The sequence below is a fragment of the Lonchura striata genome, chromosome 6, assembly GCF_046129695.1.
Source record: "Lonchura striata isolate bLonStr1 chromosome 6, bLonStr1.mat, whole genome shotgun sequence".
Classification (NCBI taxonomy): domain Eukaryota; kingdom Metazoa; phylum Chordata; class Aves; order Passeriformes; family Estrildidae; genus Lonchura; species Lonchura striata.
Window position 1 is genome coordinate 38,639,965 of NC_134608.1, and position 14,398 is coordinate 38,654,362.

The following is a 14,398-nucleotide window of genomic DNA, read 5'->3' on the forward strand; positions in this document are numbered from 1 at the left end:
TAGAGACACTTCTACTCTCAACTAGATGTGCCTTTGAGATGCCAATAAATTTAAAGCCATTACCTTCACTTAGGCTAAGCAGTAAGCTGGCTATTAGATCAGCCTTGATAAGGACAGCTGGGGGAGGGGGGGTGGCGGTTCAGCTGTTGTCTCTTTTACATGGGGAGATCCTGCCATCCCTGAAGTAGATAAGGTGGGTTTTTAAGTCACAAAAAAGCCTAAAACATAATTATTAATTTTCAACTGAATTACACTGTCACCAAAGGCTGAGAGACAATGAAAACACACAGGCAAAGAAATACCTGGCGTGTTAAATGCTACAGAAACCTCTTGGAGGACTGGTAAAATACACAGTTTCCTGGGTTGCCGAGGAAGAGCTTCAGAAAGGACCACTTATCCCTGCTGCATGAATATAACTGTAATGGCGGCCAATTCTCACCTCCATAGATGCAAAGTTTGTACTGGCAAACAAAGTGCTCTTCATATGAGTCCAGGTTATACTACTGATGCAGCCCTAAAATCACAACCAATCCACAACACTGTATTAAGGTCACTGAAAGTGAAGCAAGGCCTACATACAGTCTGAAACTACTGAAAGAGCATTAAAACAAATGCAGAAAATTATGAACTCCAATTGTATTTGCCAGAGCAGCAGATAAGATGCACTGACAGCATGAAGGCAAGTTTGACTTATTTTTTTTTGATTGCAAGAACCTCGTCAAGAAAGCATTAAAATCAATTTTTTTTTTTTTTGCCTCTTCCTAATACTGTGTTACCACTGAAATATCTTACCTGACATTTTTATAATGCCAACATGTTAACTAGCTTACCTCTGACACCAAGGTATCAGGTAAGTTTCTGTAAAACATTTACCACGCCACTGAATACACCACATGTCCTTGGCCAGTAAGCCTGCATCACTGACTTGTATTCAATTAGTTCATGTTTTTTGAATGCCCAGAAGTATAACAAGAAAAAGACATTCTAACCTGATCTCCTTAATAAATGACACAGTATTTTTGCTTACATTTTTTACTTTGCTGCCTATTAATGAATTTCATAAAATGTGATGAAATTCAGGTTTAATCCTTGCACTGTCACTAACTCCAGAACCCTCTACAGCAAAACTCAAACCTAGCTTGTCTAAAGCAGAATAAAGCAAAGCAAAACAAACCCTCCTGGGGATAACTGACTAATTGCTCAATATATTTATTCATAAGACAATATATACCAACATTTTGAAACACAGCAAGTCTCTCCTTTGTTTGGAAAAAGTCTCTGTGCCTATATGCAGATACAAACAAAAAGGCACATATTTTCCATGATGAGATAGGGGAAAAGATTTGCTTTCTTGCTCCCAAATCTCTCCCTGTTAAGCAGGTTGGTCTGTGCTGCTCAACCCCTCCCCCACAGCTGATTCCTGCTAACAACATACACATCTTCACAATAGACCTTCTCCGTTAAAATGGAAGAAGTGAAAAATAATGCACTTATCTTTTTGGATTTATCAGTCCTATCCTCAAATGGATTTTATCGTGCAGTGCTCAGCCTAATAAAATTTCTTTCAACTCCATTTATCTTCTTCAGATGCAACAGTATTATATATAAAATTTTTCTTCAGTCTTTACCAATATAACAAACCTCTTCCTGCCTTTTTCTGCACCTGTTGTCCATGCAGAAAATCCTAGCTTTGCTTTCTGAGCCACAGCAAGTTAAATGAGAACTCTTAATTTTCAACAACTGAAACCTTAACTGTGGATAGTTGATCCAATTCCTAAAACAGGCCAGCACCAGAAAATCCTGTTGGATGGAGTGTGAAACTTTCTGCAAACATAAAATACTGTTGGTTCTTCCTTACATAATTTATTGCTGATATTTCAAATTCAGAGAAGTCTCATTAAAGCACACCTAATCCTTTCTTTCTTTAGGTGAGTTCTTTGCATTATCAGCTTGGTACTTTATTTCACAAGCCTGTCACACAACTACTACATTTAAAATTAACTAATGGGAACAAGAAGAAATGGATCATCTTAGGTAACAAAGCTCTCACTCAGGAAAATAACACACTTGCAGTGAAGTGGCTCATTATTTTACTATCTGTCTTTCAAAGGCTGTAAAACCAGGGTAACAGCTCCAAAAACCCCCTTAGGGGACTGGTCCAAACTGGGATCTGAATCCTAGGGTTGAGTAAGCAAGAAATTGTTGAACAAAACAATTATCCTTTCATTTGTACATGCAGATGGTTGGAAAAGATGAAAGGAGAGAAACAGGAATGCCAAAGGGATTGGAGTGACAGAAGACAGATACACGTGTATGTATATTCAGTGCAGATGCACAAACAAACAGAACTGTCTGAACAGGACTGCATCCCACTGCTACTCTCTCTTCTAAAAATCACCAACTGCTCTCAAGGCTGTATCAATCTAATAGAGATACGGTCATTTCTCTGGCAAAAGGAATGGCAACCTTTTTCACCTTAATTCAGACTGCAAACCAAACACAGTATCTGTGAATTCCTCATTAAATGTCATGCTGAGACTGTAACAGCAACATCTACAATATGTTAAAAATCCAATGACAAGAGCAAAGGATTTGCACACAGCTGCCATTCTGCTCTGTTCTCCATCTGCTGAGCCTCAGTAGAATGGCATACAAGATCAAAAGTCAACACTATGTTGATGACAGAGCTACATGCACCCTCATCTAGGTGGAAAGAGGCTGACATCCAGTTGCTTACATGTCTGGAAGGAATAAATACAAGAGGACAGAGTTGGTTCAAATTTAATTCAAGGAAGATGGTAGGAAGAAGAACTGAAAAAAAAAAAAATCATAAAAATAGCAAACAGCAATTTCTTCTCATCCCATCCCCAGTTAAATACAAATTGGTAAGAATTCACTTTGGCTCCCTTCCAACTAAATGACTTGGGCAAGATGACTGCACATAAATAATCTCAGATCTGGAACTATGTTTGCCATTATTTCTTAAATCTAGTTAAAACTATGTACCAAACTGCACCAAAGCAAACAGTAGTTACTGTAAGGCAAATAAGCTCAAGGCCTTATCTGAACTGCAAGAGCTCTGCTCTCCAAATACTGGACCTCATATTAAACAAAATGTCTTGGCTCTCACTTTCACATCACATTAAGCAAAAACATCCTGAAGAGATGTCATTTACCTTTTCTTAACACCAGTTTGCTAAAACAGACATTACTCCCATGTTTAACCACCACCTGTGATATTAACACAGTATCTTATGAAGTATTCTAATTAGTTTTTAGTTTCATCTAAGTTCTGTCTTATGAGACTTCAAGCAAACACAGCTGAATTGGTCAAGACAGCAATATAACTAACTCTTACAACATACTATTCCTGCATATTTCTGCATCTATACTCAAATGTGTATATCTGTGGAAATCTTCATGTCATCTGCATCCCCAAGGTTGTGCTGCATTTTCCAGTGACGCTGAATACAGCTCTTTTTTATAGCACCCTACATAAGCAGTGTTTACTGACATGGGTTTTGGATATGATCTGTTTTCCTAAAGATATCTGACAGAATCTGCCAATGCACAGAACATATAAACTACTAGGTCTTAACCAGACAATTATGCTCCCCTCTACTAAAAGGAGAGATTTCCCATTTCAGTCAAACAAAGGTTCTGTTTCCATGTCCTCTTCCTAGTATCAAGAAGTGCCTGCAGTCTGTGACTTTGCATGGCCTTTTGAAAAGCTAAAAAATATCTATGTGGTTTGACTTCTGTCAAGAGTGAAAAATTTCTTTGGGCAGTAATTGGACAAATTATTTGCAGTTCTACTTGGAGTCATCAGAAGATCACCCTCTTGGCCTGAAGATGTCAAATCCTTCTTAAAAGAAAACCCAAGGGACCATACCAACACATTCTTCAACAACACAGCAAGAGGCTGGTACTTTCTTGTACATTATTCTTGTTCTCAGAAATATGTTAGTTCATGTGAACTCTTTCACTGGAGGTATTGTGTTGCAGTAAGCCATCTCTTCATATTCTCCTAACCAATTTTATTTTCACATTACCAAGGATTCTGATAAAACTAACTTGTGCCCCAGTGAAACACATGTGCAAGGTATTTGCTTTAAGGATTAAAGCTTGGTTGCTTATGGCTGCAGGAGCTTGCACAGCTCACCCACAGAGTCAGTGAGTGTCCTCTGCAGAATACACTGGATACATTTTACCAACACTTGCACGTAGCTCAGAATGCAACAGCACTCAGGAAAACTGCATCTTTTCACTTGTGCATTGTACTTATTAAGAGTTAATATGCTAGAACAAAAAAAGCTTGGCTTTGTGCTAAAACTCTGCAAGTCTTTCTGTTTCAGGCCCTTCTTCCTGTGGTATTTGGAATTCTCCATCTGTTTACAATGGAAATGTACAAATACTCTGTTCCATCCAGGCTATTGACCAACCACTTAATCAGAATGTTTCCCAAATAGCAGCACTCTTGTCAAGAACTAATTCTGGATCTCTACAGCCTGAATTTTTCCACATTCAAAGCAAGTGCAGCATTTGAGATGGGGACTAGTTAAGTCACTTTATCCCTACAAATTGTATGATTTGCTCTTCAGCTTAATGTCAATCAAATTTTTCTATCACCTACCTTACTTTTTTGTATCCTCAGCTTAAAAGCTACTTTCAAGGTTTTATTTTAATTTGGATTCCAGTAATCATGTTTTGCTGGTATTTCCAAGTTATCTTCCTCTGGGTAGAATGAGAAACATTAAACATTGCAAGGGCATCAGCATTTGTGAATGCTAGAAATAAAACTACCTTCTGGCTCCTTTCTCACTAGTACCCACTGCTATCAGATCCAGTGCAATATGATCCTTATTTTTCCCATCTTTCTAAGGACCTTCAGCTCCATACAAGGTTCTAATTTCATGTTCTTCTAAGTCCTTTAACGTCCATAAATGCTTGGAAGCACATGGAATTCAAAAATCACCCTAAACCAAACAGCTTGAAAACAGACATTTCATTTAGAGACAAATTCCACCTGTTTTCAAAACAAGCTAGAAAACCTATCCTTACTCCACATTTTGAGTCCTGTCTCCAGGCTTTCTATCTCTGAAACTCAAATTGCAGACAATTCCCAGCATCACTGCTATCTACCACCCCCAAGCAAATATCTGCTAAAAGCAATTCCTTCCCTGTTCTCTCCAGCTACAGATACAATTCAGAGATTGGAAAAAAAATCCCCCAAGAACACAAGTAACAAACACTTGATGTTCATGCATACCCCTCCTGCTAGAAGTCAACACTTGAGACCGAACAGCTAAGCCTGCAGAGTTTTTCTTTAGAAGCACGGGTTGGAGGAGGAATTTCACCACCACATGTGGCCCCAAAACAAGGCTAGGATTCTCACAACTAGAAAGCTTTTGTTTTTCAGACTGAAGTTTAAAAACTGTTCTTTAGCAAAGCCAGGTTTCCATGTGAAATGTTCATCAGGCCAATCTAAAGGGGGTGAGCAGAAAAAGCATAAACTTCTACCTCACAACCACCACATTTGATGATAATTCATGACTTTATTTCTGAACAAAATTCGTAACTGTCAAATCACAACAGCCCTGACCTGTTGTGAACTCTACCCAATCTCTCTGAAATACCAGCAGCAAGATGCATACAGACAATGTACACTTGTACAACCAAGGTGCTCTTCAGTACAGTCCAAAATTGCTGTAGTTCTCAGAAAATTACATCAACAGCCAGAGGATTTCTAGTACAATTAAATGTATTAAAGTTCTTTGTAATACAATTAATTAATTGCATCTTCAAACCTCTATTTTAACAGCAAGATGGAAAAAAACTCTCCAAGCAATAGAAATCTGCATTCCATTGACTGCTAGTTAAGGATGTGGAAGAAGGGTTAATCTGAATCAAAAATAATCTCTGCACTGGTCAGCAGTGGCTTGAAGGCCATGTTGCCAAGCCCTCCTCTTCCAGTTCATTGACTGCAAATCCAAAGCCAAGAGGGAGGCAGGGGGGCAGGCAGAAGGCAGAAAGGAAGGCAGGCAGGCAGGAAGGCAGAAGAACTGTCAAACAACTTATGAGAATTCTCAAAGAATGTAATGTAGCATTTCTTTTGGGAGTTTTGGAGTAGGGTATAATTAAAATATCCACAAAATATTGCTTCAAACATGGTTCTGACTCATTTTTAATTAAGAGTTTGAGTAACAAGTGCTTTGTATTACAAGCTGTTGGCAGAGAGGCAACAAAAATGCTTTCTGATTCTCTCTAAGGTGCATATTAAATTAGATATTAAAGAATACAGTTTCACCAGGTTTCCTAAACCTTTTTGTACTGCATGCTGGCCAAGCTATAAACAGATTTTTGCTCAACTGAATATGAATATATCAGCCATGGTAAGTACAGTGCGCTAAGAATATAATGAAGTTTTCTACTTAAAACTCTATTTACATTTTGCATGTCTTGAAAAATATTACAAACTTATGAAGGAGACTTGATGCAAAACTCAAGGCAGAAGAAATACCTGTGGTGGATGCATTAATTTTTACAAGTAGACAGAGATGCTTTCTAAGCTTGGTCCCAAGGACTGCACAAAGACAAGCAGCAGCACACCAAGATGTTGAAACAATATTCAACATCACTCAACAGGAAGGTTCTTCAACCAAATTAATTCAAACTGATCTAGCTGTGACCCTGCCACAGAAGCACAAAGCTCCAAGTCCAAAGCTGTCAGAAATAAGATATTTTTAACATCTTTAAACATGATTTGGAATAGGGGAAAACAGCAATATAGTTAACAAATCCTGCTAGACCGGATGGGTTTTAAAACGTGGGGGAAAGGTTTTTGAAGCTATAAATACATGTGCAGAAAAGATGAAAAAAGCAACCTTTAGAATAAATGCAATCCATCTGGAGAAAAAAAAAATCCAAAATTACAGCAGATGAGAATGACAGAAGTGCAGTGATGTGGAGCAAGTCTGAGAACCAAGAGCAGGAAAAAATGGTACAAAATTTTCAGTGCACCAAAACAGCAACCCCCCCCCGAAACCTAACCCACCCCTCAATGGTTTCTGACTGCATAAATAAAGGCTGTTATCCAAAAGGAAAAAAAACTACCCCCTGTGGGCTTCTGGTAAAACTGTGCTTATCACATTATGTAGATTTGAACACATCCAAGAATGAGGGAAAAAAAAAGAAAAAAAGAAAAAGAAAATAAGGTCTTTTTGGAGAGAGTTCAAAAGAAATAAAAATTAAAGTTGGAAGATTAAATTACAAGAGAAGATTAAAGAATACAAAGCATTACTTCACTAAATGGTGACTAAGAGCAGGGGTACAGGCATTTGAAGACATGGAGATAAAAAAATATAAATGAAACATTTAGACAGTGAGCTTGCTGATTTAGCTGGCTACACAAAAATGTCTCCAAAAGACAAGGGCTAGAGCCATAGCAACTGGAGTTTAGAGCAAATGTAAATGAGAGATGAGAGGAAGACATGTGATTCTTGCTAATAGGACTTCTCTGTCTTAACTTATGATATGGTAAAAAGACTGTGGGAAGGGCTACTCCAGTTTCTGGCAGAAAAAAATATGCATTTCACTAGGATCTTAAAATAGATGAAAAAGAAACTAGGTACTAGGGCAAACTAGAATTTTAAAGCCATCTTCCAGGATGGTGAATCCATGTACTTTGTGATCTTATATCCATGCAGCTTTCAGCAGCTGTACCTGTAAGCCAAATTGTACTTTTTTTCTTAAATACATTTTAATTTCTGTCTCTTACTTTGAGAGGCTTGTACCAGAATGGTGGCTCAGAACCACATCTGAAAAAGTGCTGACTGGTGCACCAATGAATACCTTCATCATATATCTTCCCTTGCATTATGACAAGGAGCAGATGATGACAATAAACAAGAGTTTCACATCAGCTGATAAAGTGACTCTCTTTCAATCATGAACTGTGTGAAAAGTAACTACAGAATCCAAAGGTGAATCAAGGAATTTCTCCCAGGGTCAAGTCTGTCTCCAGTATCAGGTCAGTAGACAAATGCCTCACTGCCACCCTTGTGCTCTGGGAAAACAGCGTATTGCCAAAAGTAACAATAATCAGAGAGACCTTTAAGAAAAAAATAAAAATATTTTAGAAAAGAAAACAACAGGAAAAAAAGATTTCTCATGGAATGAGTTCCACTACGGTAAAGTTATCCCTCAAATTGAAAATTGTAAAGATTTATTTCTCATCTCCTAAAACAAGTCACCTGAATACATTGTCTAGAACTTGAATCCAACCCAAATTTCAGCTTTAGAACTTACTTGTTTCTGACTCCATAACTCTCTTTGTGTATTATAAATTGGACATGGCATTTACTACCTAGAACTGTCACTAAACAGCTGTTGTGCTTAACTCATTAAGAAAGCAAGACACACATGTTCTCAACTCTGCCCAGTTAGTGAAAAGATGAAGGTTTTCCTTCATGTACTAAATGAGTAAGAGTGGATCATGGTTTAGCTGCCACACAAAGGAGAACATGAAGGAAATTCCATTGTCAAATTATCCTTACATAAACATTAAGAACTAACTTAGAAATAGCCAGCAAAGTCTGCTTGGGAAAAGCATAGTCAACCTCAGTTTGCAGTACGATAAAAAGCTTGGCACCTATGCTTCCTGAAACTGCTGGTGGCTGCTGTCCTAGAGGTTAGTTACTTTTAGGAATGATAGAAAATAATCCTGAAGCCTCAGCTGAGATGATGCCTCATCAAAGTCAACTGTAGTATCACAAGCAAGATGCGTATCACTGAAAAGGTACAAAAGACCTACTAGGTACTCTGAATGATGTCTAGCCCTAGGAACGTATTACACTACATGGAATGTATTTATTCATCATCATATTTGAAACAAGATAAAAGTTTCACAGTTCCGGTGTATTTATATTCTCCTGCCATGTCTGCATACCTCTGCCGTGAATTCCTTCATGTGTTTATTATTCAGTGGGTCTGGAGGATGCTATCTCTTTGTTGTCAGAACCCAGAAACTAACTACTAGGCTGGAGCCAAACACACACAAGCAGAATATACATATACTCACCCTCATAGATGTTTCTCCACCATGGGGCTGTTGCAGCCTGAAAACTTGAGCAACCATGTGTTCTGTAGTGGGATGCAACAGGATACGTCGGGAAGCCAGTCCCACCATAACATACCTGCCCATTGGAGACAGGCTCACAGAAATGGCATTAGGTCCTATGAAGAGAAGAGGAGTTACTTCTATCATGGGTCGAAATCCTGTTCCATGTTTCATCCTCACAGCTTTTAAATTCACATAATGTATACCATATTAATCTCATTCTTATAAGGGGTAGAGAATAAGGAGACCTGCACAAGTTACAAATTTTATAAGACATTTCCTTGTTGCAGATGTTCTGTCACTAAGACAATTAAGTCTTTCAAGAAATTAAAAACTATTCTTTAGCAGCTCCACCACACCAGCACCATACTTGTCCAGACCATATCACAAGTCTCTCCCCAGCAGTGCTGTCTCTATGGCTGGCTGGATGGCTAATTCCATATTTCCTGTTGCTACAATTACTAATGCTCAAGCTATTGCACTTCTTACTGATGGCTGAAATTCTGAGGTTCTCACACCCTCACCCACTTTGACTTCTTGCTGTATGCTTACCAAATCGCTTTGTGTAAAGCATTTCGCCCAAGTTGTGGGGTGCCAGAGAATATACAGCCAGTATTCCTTCATCAGGGAAGCCTCTCTGACTGCTGGGAATGAAGGCTGCCAGCAGCTGCCCATCAGCAGAGATATCACAGCTAGCATCATTGTAAATCTTGCAGTTTTGAACAAGCACATTCACAGAGGCTGCAAAGAAAGAAATTAATAGTGATTATAGTACTAAGGTTGAACAGAATACAGTAAGACTTAAACTTAATGTTGGACAATGGACAGTACACGCAAAAGGCACTCAAGACATTTAGCTTCCTCCAAAAGTTTATGAAATGTTAATACCCTGATTAATGCATAACTTGCTCCAAAACGGAGATAAGACACTGCAACGAGCCCAGGAAATTAAATTTACTCACCTCCTGAAGCCTTCAGCCAAGAAATAATAGCAATTGCACTTTATCAAACCCCTCCCTTTGTTAAGCATAACAGCATCCTTTGCAAAGGACAGCACAGTTTAAACAAGTCTCAAATCATGACACTGACAAACTCCAGTAGCATTCTCATTAGAAACAGTATGCCTTAATTCATTTCCCCTTCTCTAGTGGAGCACCTAGTTCCCGCTCTTCTCATCTCCAATAAACAGGAGATGAGTGAAAAACTCCTCCCTGCAGATAAAGACATTCATTTCTGACAGCTGATTTCTACACTCATCTTGGATAAAGTCAGTGAGAAAGGGCAGAGACTTCTCCAACCAGTCCTCCATTTAATTATTCCAATATTTGAGACACTCATGCATATCAGTGAAGTAACTGTACAGCAGACTAGTGAATAGCAGTCCACAAAACAATAATTTTATTTTAATCCCTGCTAGTAAGTAGCTGGGTGACCTCATCCAAGTGTTTTCTTCTTCATATCTTGCACATGAAGACTATAAACTCTAGTACAATGAGGTTCCAAGGCCTCTAAGCACCATCTACATCAACAGTTCAGCAGCAGCTTGTTGAGATATGGCTGGAGTGATGTCCACTCTACCAGCCTAACCTAAATGCGCTTCAGTTTTTCAGGCACTTTGAAGCTGAACATGCATACACTGTTTTTCAGATAGGGAAATTTCAGGTTCTAGTATTTTCAAACTAAAGAGTATAGAGATATTTAAAAATAATATAAATGAGGCCCATGTTTACAATATAGAAAGTTTGTATGCTAGAAGATGGAACACCCAGTCTCACATGTTTGAAGCTACAGCACTATGTAGAACACTGCCAATTCTACAGTCCAGAAATGATCTTCAAATCATTTCTGAAAAAAACCACCAAAACCATGCCTAGCCCAGAAGAGGCCTTAATATGTTCAGCTACAATTGCAAGCAAGTTTATGAAGGCACTTCTTAGTCTAGATTCCTTTTTAGTTTAACATGTAACAGTAGCAAGAATGCTTTGTGCATATTTCTGAAAGCCCAAACTTGTGAATAAAATTAAGGCTGGTACTCATTACTTCAACAAATCCTACACTTTGTTTCCAACATCTGTGTAGAAGAAAGTTTATTAGGGAACTGATATGAGTTGTCTAGGTAATTTTTTAACCAGAACAGTTTCCCAACCCAGCACGCCCCATGGCTGCATAGATGCTTGCAGCAGCACAAGGAGTACTCATGAGGGGGACGCAGACAGGACTGCCCTTCATACAGCATTGCTGATTTAAAGCATTCACTGAACCTCATCTTTAATTCTTCTGGTCTCAAAGACCTTTCTCCTGGGAACTGCTTTCCTCTGTGGCTGAGTATCAACTTCTATCTACTGTTCCATTTAGGAAACTCTGACAAAAAAGAAGATGAAGATAAAAAGTGGACTATGTAATTACATTCTGTACTAAACCACCTACACCTGTACCCTAAATCTATTCCACCAATTTTTCAGTCTTGAAGCTGCTAAACCAGTAATTTTCAGCCTAGTATAAACAGAAAGGTGCTGAACACAAAAAGGTAAATAATTGTAGTCACTATCAATGCTGCAATACCAGTACATGACATATACATGGCCCTTAAAGAACAGATGGTTCAAAGGATTACAAAATTCCTAAGTGGTTAGTCTGAAGCTAATTGAACAGAAAGACAAGAGAATTAAGATTAAAGACTATACTGCTTAATTTTAAAAAAGGGATAGAATTAAAATGCACTCTTTTAAAAAAAACTAGGCTTTGTTTAAATATTCATTATGCCACCACAAGAGAAAATGAGCATCAACACAAGAACTGCAGTATGTGCTGTGAACCATGGATAAAGGATACATGACTACTGGTTGTACCATTGTAATCCCAGTCAAACTGGGAGGATTCCTGCTGAGTGACTCATTCTAAAACCAGCCCTATTTATACTCCACAAGATTTTACTTAAAAGAGAGCCAGCAAAAGACAACAAACAGAGCAAATAAACATAGCACACATGCAGAGCACTTGCTAAACATACAGCTATGAAATATCCCCACCACCAACCCTGCAAAAAAAACTTTGATTATTGGGGGAAAAAAAACATAGTCCAGTCCATTTTTTGGGGGTCTAAGAACAATTCTTATTTCTATTCTGCAAGATACAAAAGTTTGTTCTGCACCTCTGTGGTCTGGTTGCATTTTCCATGAGATAGCCAAGGCTTCTCAATATTCTTAAAAACTGTAATTTGATGCTCAATATTAGAAGTCACAAGATCATAGAGTTTCTTCATCAGAGCACAGGTATGGGTGTCATTTAATCATAGGATAGTTTGAGTTAGAAGGGACCTTTAAGATCACATAGTTTCAACCCTCCTGCCATGGGCAGGGACACCTTTGATGAGATCAAGCTGCTCAGGGTCCCATCACACGTCGCCTTGAACACTTCCAGGGATGGGACATCCACTGTTTTTCTGGGCAACTTGTTTCAGTATCTCACCACCCTCCAAGCAAAGAATTTTCTCCTAATATCCAACCTAAATCTTCCCTGTTTTAGCTAAAATCATACTTCCTTGTCCTATCATTATCTGTCCAAACAAAAAGTCTCTCTCCACTTTTTTCCTAAGATCCATTAAGGTACCGAAAGGCTGCCTGAAGCCTTCTCTTCTCCAGGTTAAACAAAACCAGCTCTCTCAGCCTCTCTGCATAGTAGAGGTTCTGCAGCCCATCTTCGTGGCCTTCCTGTGGATGTGCTCTAGCATGTCCAGGGACAGATCCTAAATACGACCTATTTAGCCCAGGGACCATTCTGTACTAATGAACTCCTGGTTTTCAAAGAGCTAAAGGAAGTTTTAGAGAGGAAAGATACTGATTTCTCTGTAAGAACTGAAAAATCACAGTCTATAATGCCTAAGAATTTGGGCAGCAGCCTAAAATCAGAAGGTTAAGCATAATTCTTCAGAAAGTATCATAAAGAACCTGTATTTCCTGGTACAAAGAAACAACCACTGGTTATTCAATCCATGTTCTTCTCAGCTTTTGAAGTTTGTTTTTGTTTTGTGATCTAATGCAGACTTGGACTTTCCTAAGATAAAATCCCACATTTTTATTTTTGCATAGCAAGAAATGTTCATATTCTGTACCATTTACAGATCTGTGGATATTGCCATGTTTTGTAGATATCTTCACAGTTCCATGACTATTCTTTTCATTTCCACGTCTCTAATTCTCTTCCTCATCTAGGATTTACTGTATGTCTTTTTAAAACAATATTGGGTTTGGATCACCAGTCACCCAGAGTTGATCATATAGCACATGTCCATTCATTTTCTATCTACAAGATTTCCCCCCCCACCCCCGACCTGCTCCTTTTCCAGCACGGTGCAGACATTTCTGGTGAGCAGCCCACAATCAAGACCAACATGAATAGGTATCATCCTGTTCTTAAAGTTTGTTGCATATATCCAATATCTCTTAGCAAAACACAATACATCAGCCCTCCTGCCAAAAGAGCTGTCTTTCCACCTTGATGTGTGCTGGGAACATAAAGCATTACAGATGCAAGTTGTGCTTAGTAGGAAAGAGTGCTATTTATTTCAGTCTTTCATTACCTGATTCACACTGCTATTATCGTTCTCTGCTTTGCCCTCATTAATGAAGGATGAGGACTCAGGTAGCACCTACATCTGGAACCAAGAGAGCCTGCTGTGCCAGCAGAAGTCCAAATGCGACACGTGGAAATCTCGTCATGGTTTCATTTTAAAAACAGCATTTACAAGGTTCTCAAGAGATGAGAAAGATACCCATGTGTTTGACAAAGCCGGAGGCTATTTGATTTCTTTGAACCTGCAGCCTGATCTATGAAGATGAAGCCAATAAGAAAGATTTTAGGGGGAAAACTATTGCTATTTTTGGAAAACTTCTGCAAGAAGACTGCCCTTTCATCTCCTGTTTTCTTTTGTTGTTAATGCAACCACAGAACTGACAAAACAGATCAAAAGAAACATCTGAGAACAAATTAATCAAGCTGTTGTGCCAACTTGGACATTAATTATGCCTGAAGCTGGGGAAGGCCTGGAATGCCAGCAGCAGTAGCACTGTTTGCCAAAGGAAAACTGTACTGGACACACCATCCGCTCCTAGCCACCCTTAGAGATGGCACTCGCTTAACAGTTGCTCCTATTTAAAAATTTGTTTCATATTTATTTTTTCTTCTACTAAGTTACCCTACACTCCACTGTGGATCAATAACTATTGATCAAATCACCTTGCTCAAGATGCTCAAGACCCAAGCAGTGTTAACACAGGATTA

General features: G+C 38.6%; 1 protein-coding gene across 6 annotated transcripts in view; it reads right to left on the reverse strand.

Annotated features, from left to right (window-relative positions):
- Nucleotides 1–14,398, reverse strand: part of AMBRA1 (autophagy and beclin 1 regulator 1) — a 123,825-nt gene that overhangs the window by 30,210 nt on the left and 79,217 nt on the right. For all 6 annotated transcript variants that reach the window (XM_021533389.3, XM_021533387.3, XM_021533386.3 and 3 more), the window contains 2 exons: nt 9,671–9,859; nt 9,080–9,234 (listed from right to left, as the gene is read on the reverse strand). In XM_021533389.3, coding sequence (XP_021389064.1) covers nt 9,080–9,234; nt 9,671–9,859 — 344 coding nt within the window. The remainder of the gene's footprint in view (nt 1–9,079; nt 9,235–9,670; nt 9,860–14,398) is intronic.